Source organism: Empidonax traillii, unplaced genomic scaffold (assembly GCF_003031625.1).
Source record: "Empidonax traillii isolate 1590-97213 ecotype Southwest subspecies unplaced genomic scaffold, ASM303162v1 scaffold187:size1931383, whole genome shotgun sequence".
Lineage (NCBI taxonomy): Eukaryota > Metazoa > Chordata > Aves > Passeriformes > Tyrannidae > Empidonax > Empidonax traillii.
The window spans coordinates 902860-911717 of record NW_020955380.1 but is presented as its reverse complement, the minus strand read 5'-3'; the positions used below and the strand labels follow the sequence as shown (position 1 = coordinate 911717).

General features: G+C 45.1%; 1 protein-coding gene across 1 annotated transcript in view; it reads right to left on the bottom strand.

The window, feature by feature from the left end:
• Positions 1–4610: 4610 nt before the first annotated feature.
• MAPKAPK3 (mitogen-activated protein kinase-activated protein kinase 3) overlaps positions 4611–8858 on the bottom strand; it is a 46090-nt gene continuing 41842 nt past the window's right edge. Inside the window, exons 9-10 of the mRNA XM_027886476.1 lie at positions 7759–7839; positions 4611–6280 (exon numbers count right to left, since the gene is read on the bottom strand). Of these exons, the coding sequence (XP_027742277.1) occupies positions 6122–6280; positions 7759–7839 (240 nt within the window). The 3' untranslated portion in view covers positions 4611–6121. The remainder of the gene's footprint in view (positions 6281–7758; positions 7840–8858) is intronic.

Below are 8858 nucleotides of genomic sequence, written 5' to 3'. Positions count from 1 at the left end.
TACACCACAGGCAGTTCAGAAATAAAAGAAAAGGTGGCACAACTGTTATTGAACCAGAAAAAGAAAAATACATTGCATCATGGCATGTTAGCCTTGAGACAACTAATTAGATTTTTACTCAAGACAGAAGTCAAATGCAGAGTGATGAAGTGCAAGATTGAAATGCAAAACACTTGAAAGCAAAAATGAAAGGTAACCTCACCTTGACAAGGTTTCTGCAAGCAGAAAGAGCTCCCCCAGGCAACTTTAGGAGAGCAGAACTTAATCTGCAAAGTGTATTTGTTCAGTTATTAAAAAAAACAGAGCTATTTATTTGGTTTACTAACAGCAGTTACTCAGAAGTTTCATTTATAAACATCAAACTGAGCCTTGCTTTAGACTACCTCAGAAAAAAAAAATGGAGTCTGTACTGTATATCTATCTTTAGGGAAACATAATTATTTCCGAATTCTGAGGCTGCTCTGGGTTGGAGCAGCAGCTAATATCATAACCAGAATTTCCTTGATCATTACTCAAGCAATAGCATTTTTTATTTTAAAAAACCTCAGTCCTCCTCCCCCTCCCGTATTTCTCTTCTAACACATTCCATTCTAATTTTAGTCTTTTGAGAAGTTTCTTTTCCAGATCAACCCACTCTTTTTCACATTTAAATAATTTTCAGTTTTTAAAAGAGCTCGGTTTTAGCAGGTGTTTCAGTAGCTAAGCAATAAGAAGTCTCCTGAGAACATCTTCCATGTTTCCCAAATGGATCAGCCTGGAAGTTTGGGGAGAAGAGTATTAGGCAAAATAACCACGCCATTGAAGAGTTTTATTCCTTTTTTGAAATTGAGACAAAGAAATCCACTCCTCAAAAGAAGCATTTAAGCTCACTGTTAACAAATGAAGAAACATTTGTTACACCGGTGATACCGTGATGTAATGGAGGCAGGAAACTCAACAGATACATTCAGAAGCCTGACATGGAAGAAAAGAAGGCAACTCCTCCTTTTTTGAATTATTCAGCTCCACTGTGGTCCCAGGACCCAGAATACCAAAAAGTGGGAAGGCCTCAGCACAGTATCAAAGCAGCAGAGACATCTCCAGAAAGCTGGGCCTGCAGCCCCCCCCAGCTAAAACACGGTCATGGGCAGGGCTGGGAGCTGAACTACACAAAGGTCAAGATACCTTCAAGTACCTCCTCAGATAAAAGCCAGCCTGGCCCTTTCTGTCACCTCCAGCTATTTGAAAGATGCATTTTTCCCTCTTTTGGCCCCTGGAAACTAAAACCACTGCAGTACATTTCAGAAATGCTTCTTTTTGTGGTCCCAAACATCACTGACAGTGATGCCTCTGTGCCTTCATGCAGTTAGAGCAGACCTGGGAGACCTTGGCATCTGGCAGATTCATGAGGCAGGAAATTCTGAAATAAATTTAATGCTAGGCATCATTTACAGATTTACCAGAATAGATGCTCATCTACAGTCACAGGGTTATCTTCCACATTTCCCCAGAGTGCAAGAACATCCTCCCTCTCCAGTGGTAGAAGAGACTAATAAAGAATTGAATCTATCCTGCTATGTCTGTACAGAGGTAACACGTGCAGTAAAAACATAACTTGGAGTAGAATACACCAGCAGACATATTTTATTCTTCAACATGACATACCATCCCCCATTTCTGCTCCCTTTGCTCCAGTAAATTCTTCTAACCATGCAGACTGAAAAATATAATCCTATTTTAAAGCTGGACTCAATACTCAAAAAGAATTTTCTTACCTGGTGCAAAGATTTCAGGGAAACATTTCTTCAGCAAATGTTATTACCTAGAATCGCTCTAACCTCAATTTTCCACATGTGAGATACATTTAACCATATACCTGAAGCAAACTTGCCTGTTAGCTTGCAGGAATTTTTAATGGTATTTTTTTTTCTTTGAGGTTTTGACTGTGTTCTCTGTCTCCCAAGTTTGCTTCCTTGTCTTCATCTCTTTTAGGATCTCTAAAAGAGAATTAATTATATTTATTCTCAGCTATGCCAGCCCCACTATTAGAACAGTTGGGTGAAGAGGGGAAATACTGGAACCTATAAAAGAGAGAATCCTGGTATTTCCATGAAAAAATCCCTGAAATATGTACTCCTGGAAGAAAGGAGTTCTGCAGGTAAACTCATTCCCTGCCTTTGTCCCTGTGGTTTGTCAGTGAGTATGAAAAGGCACTGGTGAGCGGGGTTTTCCTGCTGTTAAGGTCAGTTGAGCTGGCTCCATCCTTAGGCTGAGTGTGAGAACACACAGAGCAGCTGGGCACACTCATCCCTTCCCCACCTCTGCCACAGGTTTGAAACAGTGCATGTGCTCACGGCTCCCTGCAAGTAATTAAAGCTTCTGGTTCTCTCCTCCTCACTAAACCTCCCTCTGCTCAAAAGCACCTTTGTCTAAACATGGGCCAGATAAAGTGTGAACCGAAAAGAGGGCAGGGAAATTAGATCAAACTGAGTGTGTAGCATTCTCATTATCCCTCATGTCAGACAAGTCAGAAGCACTTACGTAATTGGGCCTCCAGACTCTAGGCAGTGAAGTGTTAAGACAGAGGAGCAATCCCAGGACTGCATGCTGGGCTTTGACAAATAGAAAAACACAGAATTAGGCCAAGAGCTTATCATTAATGCCAGTTTTTAATTGTACCACGTCAAAACCAGGTTCATCATGTGGCACGTGTGGTCAAAGAGGAAGGCAAGCATGTAGTACAAAAAATGGGGAAGTGAGGGGGGGGATTTTCTCTGGGCTCGGGCACACATGTGGGTGTGGATCAGAGCAAGAGCACTGGTGAGGGAAGGTGCAAGAACTGTGTGTGAGGAGCACAGTGCAGAGCAACACAAGGGGAGGCAGTGGCCCATGAGCAATCGCTGTGAAAAGGAACGGGGGGTGGGGAATTGTGCACAGACCTTTTTTTAGCTTCTGCTGTAAAAAATAAATAGACCTTTTAATCTGTGTTCCCCTCGAAGCCTTCTCTATTGACCATTCATTTCTTCTTTCCCTTCCCAGCTCTTTACCTCCTCTATATGGCTGATGAATATGCAAATGCATAATCAGTTCTATAATAGCCCATCCTTTCTAAAAACAGGCTATAAATTTGGATCCTAAGCAGCAGGTTCTAAGGAGCCTATTATACGATCCGGCTGGGGGAAGAGGCAAGACCCAAATACCACCACTCGTTCTTTCCAAGGCGTGTGAAAGCAGGCGGAAGGCGGGCCCTTCCCAGCGCCGAGCTGGCAGCCGGGGAGGGAACACCTTCGGCAGAGCCCCCCGCGGCTCCCGTGGCGGGCTCCCGGAGGAGGGTTTGGGTTTGCCGATGGCAGGGTGGGGAGCCCGCAGCTCTGGGGCAGCCGTGGGCGGCAGGTGGCGCGGCGGGGCCGGGGCGGGGAGCGGAGCCGTGTCCGTGGGGCGGTCCCTACGTCCCCACATCCCTGCACAGGCACGCGTGGCCACAGGCGGTCTGTACATCCCTGGAAAGGCACACGGACCCTGCCAGGAACACCTGCACCCCAAACCCGGCCCCTGGCAGCTCTAGCTGACACACAGCCTGTTAAAACACGACCAGAGCTCCTGACCCGAGCAGGGCAGCAGTTTGAGGGTCAGAACCTGGCAGGGCAGCTGTTTCCCAGCTCCCAAGGAGTCTCCTCCTTCCCCCTAAAAACATAAGCACAAACCCTTCTGTCCAATACTTGCACACACTTCCATGTCTGCCATTTTGAGGCCCTCCTCTGGTTCCTGCCGGCCTTTACAGTGCTCCTGGCTGCTGTTGCTGCAGGGCAGAAGGCAAGAACTGTTAGTCTCAGTTCAATGAGATGGGAATGTCCTGCCACACAGGGACACAGAGCTGCAGGTGCTGCGCCAAGTGCCTCAGTTCATCACTCTAGTTGCTGACTTGCTGCACAGGATGGAACCCCACATCTGGGCCTGATTCCCTGCTGTGTTTTACAGTTCCCCACGGAAAACTACCCAGGAACATATCTCTGAGCTCCAGACTGAACTGACAAGCAAAAAGGCACCAGCTGGAAACCAAGAGCTCCTGCTCAAACCTTGGGCAAGGCAGAAGAAAAAGGCGAATTCCAGCAGTTCTAATGGCACTCTCCCCAAGGCAGCCAGGGCATCACCACACCATACACAGGCTGCCCTGGGAGCACCCAACACCCAGATGGGGCAGGCACCAATGATCTATACAGCTCCCTCAAAACATTTGGATAAAGGGACAGGAACTTGGACCTGGCTCTAATCCCAGCTGTGGCACCCTGACACATCACAACTCTTCATTCACTGTATTCATATGCAGGCAGTGAATAATGTTTGCATAATTCATAGGAGTTATGATGCCTTATTTAATGTGGCAAAACACACACAGGACAGATAAGCCCACATAAACATGAAATAATTTAAAAATACGTCTTTATAGAGATGGATATTTAAAACCAAAGCCCTGTAATCTTATAAAATGTTCAAAGTTGGGCAGTCTTTGAATGTGAACATCATAGAACACTTTCCTTCTCCCCTTTCCCATCACCTCCAACACAGATGTACCTCACAAAGCAATGCAAACTCTGCAACACCTCAGCAGACACAGGGATGACAGGAGGAAGGAATGTTAGAAACTGATTTTAATAAATCGTGTTACAAAACCCTCAGACCAGTTCACAAAGAAGAACGGAGGTCTCATCCATCCAACACAATGAACTGGCTCCCCGAAGTCCAAAGCCTCGAGCTGAGCTTTGCTGTGTCACTCAGATTTGACAGTTCAAATCCACTCTGGAGCCCTGTTTTCCTCTTTGTCTTTTAACATTCTCCCAAGCCTATTAACACACCAGCACTCTGTACCTACCACAAAGTCCTTTTTGTCTGCATCACTGGAAGCACATCACTTACATCCTAGACTCTGATAATACTTCCAAAAATATTTGCTTCACCTCAACTAAAAAAAAAACAAAACCAAAGCCCAAAATACAGTGAGAGGAAATATTTTGATCACAAAATAAAACATACCAGCAAACCAAGGCCAAGTTCCCATAAAAAATTAATTAGAATACAAAAAAACCCGACAGGTGGATGTACTTATTGGTAATCTCCCTTAAGCAATGAAAATCTTTGGATCCTGAAACACCACCAAAACACAGCAAACAAAGTTCCTGGCCCCAGGAAACAAACCAACTCCAGCACCCCAAAATTTGCTGTAATCTTAGGCACAGGATCTGGAGATAATTACCAGAAGGGATGCTGGCAGGGTCCATTCAGAGAACATGCATTTGCCACTTCTTCCTGAATTTCAGGAGTCTTCCCTCTAGAGCAGTCTCTTGAATACAACTGCATGTCCAGCTGCACGCCCTGGAGGTTGTGGATCCAAGAGGAGCAGCAGTACTCTCTGCAGGATACTTTCAGCTGCTTGAATCCTTATTAAAACTCTTCAAATATTGTACCAGGTAAATTCAAAACATTACAAGAGAGGAGTTTGACAGTGGCAAAGACACAACACAGCGGTTACAGTTCAGAAAACTTACATGTTATCAAATGCAAATCCATGACAAACTCAAATCTTCACGTGAGACTACATGAAGGCTTTGTCAAAATGGAAATGTATGGATGCTTTTTCCTCTAACAAGAATTACTGATTACTGTGCAGGTGATACGCTGAAACTACAGGAGGTGAGTTTGGGAATATGGACTACTACCAATTCTACTAAACTGCTAAAACACTCCTGGCAGAACACTTGGCATCTTCCATTCCCAAGTTTCAAACAGCAGCAGAAGTTACTCTCGTAGATGGCTGTTAAAGCCTCGGTGCATTAGTATGCTGAGGCTGCCTCCTGTTCTCTCCTCTTATCCCACACAGTTAAAGCCAAACCCAAACCCTGTAACATTTCTGGCATTATTGTACCTTCCCTAGCAATATGCAACAGAATCACGTCGTATACATTAGTCTTTAAAAGCAAAGCCCTGATTCAAGTAATAAAAAAGCAAACTTTCACACTGCTTCCTCTTTGCAGGATGGCTTCTTCACGATCTCCTTGCCTTTGTGGTATGGACTGAGGCGATCATATGATTTTAAATTGCTGTGTGTAACTTTTACCCTCCACCCACAGGTCCTTGGCTTCCGTGCTCACTGGTTATTGCACCCTGGGGCTGCAGAGGAGGTGCCCGCCTGCTTCTGCTTCTTGCGGCGCTTGTTCAGGAGGCGGTTGTTGGACGTTTTCAAGTCTTTGATTTTCACCTGATCATAGTCCACCCTCATGGTAGCCAAAGCACTGGTCATCTCCTCCTGAAACCAAGGAAGCAACTTATTGAACCCCGAGGCAGTGAGGGCACGGCCACCCCACACTTACCTCCAGGACATGAGCGTACAGAAGGAACCCTCCATCACACCACAGCCACAAAGAGCTGAGCCCTTTCTGCTGCACTGCATGGTGACTAAAGATCTCATTCTACTCATGGGCTCACTCAGGAGGAACTATTCACATAGCATGTCACACGTCAGCACGCAGGACCACACTCCTCTGGCCTAAATTCCACCATGTCCTTATGCCCAGCATTCCCTCCCGGCTGGCTCTGGGCCTTCACCGGCTTCTCATCCCACACTCAGGACAGGGCTCTCCAGCTCCATTACCCAACTGGGATAGCAGGGCTGGGACAAAGAGTCCACACAGACATGCTGAGTTTAAAAGTCTGTGCTTCAGATTCACACACCTCCTTGGTCTGAATTAATGCCTGAGTGCAGGCACATTCTAAAATTTTTAATAAGGTTGTGAACAAAAACAGGGGCAGGTACTGATCTCTTCACTCCTGTGAATATTATGGGAATGTCAGGAGCTCAAGGGAACACCTCTGGGACCTGCACAACGCACAAGCACAAGAAGTCCTCAGAAACATCGAAAAGAAGAAGGGTCAGTGAAAGTATCTGCTTGATCTCTGACTCAGGAGGCAAACATTGCCTAGGTCCTAAGAAATTTTACCATTACACAGCTCAACAGCTGAAACTACACATCAGTGATTTAAATAAAATCAGTAATCAATAAAACACACTCCAGGAATGTTGCAATTGTCAAAATGCCAAGCACTGTTAAGTGCAGAAAATTCAGAATTAATTGTAAAAGCATGCCAACCTGATCAAGGCCAGCAGGAAAGAGTTAAGACTTTTAGTCTGCCCCACAGTTTCAGTTTGCAGGAAGCATTCAATTGTCATCAGTACAAAAAAGTAGGTGAGGCACCTGGTTAGATTAAGGAAAAGACAGACAGTATTTTTATTCCCTCTTCTCCACCCCCCCGATGTCATAACAAGACAAGGCTAAAGTTATTTAATGTTATTTTACAATACAGGAACAGAGCAGAAAAGCAGAATGCAGCTCAGCCCTCCCATCCTGCCCCTCTATATTTTCATCATATTCTTCACTTCACTGTAATGAACTTCCAACTCCCCCAGCACTGTCCCTCTCCTCCGTGGTTACAGGAGGGGCTCAGCAGGCAGCATCATTAATGCCTTTGATCATAAACACCACCTTTGTTGGTATCTGGTGCAGCTGCAAGGCTGCCAGATGAAGTTCAAATAGCATCCCTTTTTCAATTTAAACAGTTATCATATACACTACTGTTCTAACCAAGAATGTTTATGCTTCCCTTGTTTGACATGATTGTATTCAAAATAGTCTCAGTCTCCAGGGAAATGCACATATGCAGAAAAGGCAGCTCATGTAATCTCTTATCAGGCTTAACTTAAAGAAAACTGAACTAGGATGGACTCACCTTAACTTCATCCCAGTGGTCTTTATCCTCTTGCAGGACCCGTGCAGTGTGAAGAGGAGTTGGTGGCACCGACATTGATCTCTGAGAAAAGGGAAAAATACCAAGAGAAGTTCTGAGGAGTAACATTTGGGAAGTGACTGCTTGCTCTGCTATGCGTATGAAGGGCACAGAACTGGATCTCATGTCCTCCTTGTTATTCCTGTTTCCAGTCACTCCACAAGGGAACTCCTGTGTGTGGTAGGGAAGGACTACAGCCCCTATCCAACAGTCTCTTTAAAGAACAAAAGGAGAGAGAACTCAGTGCTGAGTTTCTTTCCCTCTGCTCCCTTCCAGTCCAATCCATGACCTGGTGTTGGATAAATGTCCATGTGCATTTTACATTTTAACTGTCATTTCAGTATTCATTAATCAATGTCTTAAAGTGGTTAATTTGACCTTTTATCTCCTCAGATTTGCTGTAGAAGACATTTCCTTGCCCACATACATTAAGTGAGATGACCACTTTATCAGATCACTCGGTGTGCCCCAAAGAGGAAACGATGCTATTCCTCAGGGCCAGGCACAGCTCAGAGGGCAGTGCACCACCCCAGGTGCTGCTGCACATGAATCTGAGCTCACTGCTCAGCACCCATGGAATCAGCAGGTACCTTACATTAGAATGAAGCACAACTGCTAAAGCACAAAGCACAGTTCCTTAGCTAAACTCAGAGAGAATTGTGGCATTTCTTAACAGTCCATAACCCAAACTATAATTTCACTTGGATCTTCTGTATTTTTATGCTTTCTACCCAAACTTGCTGTCTACTGCTGTGGCATCCTACACCAGACAGAGCTGCATGTGAGGAAGAGGAGACCCCTGTAAAGCAAGCCTTACACTGGAAGCACTGCTGCAGTTCCAGAATGAGGCAGAAATCCTGACTCCTGCATCCTCTGGAGAAGGACCTGTCTGGCCAGGGTATGGTTTTATCAAGTACAGCTGGGAAAGGAGAAATGAAAAACAAGCAGCCTGGCTTTAGTGATGTCCCAGTCCCTGCTGAAGGTGCTCTCCTGTCTGTTGTGAGCTGCTGCTTGTTAAAACAATTTTATCTACAAGCAACTGG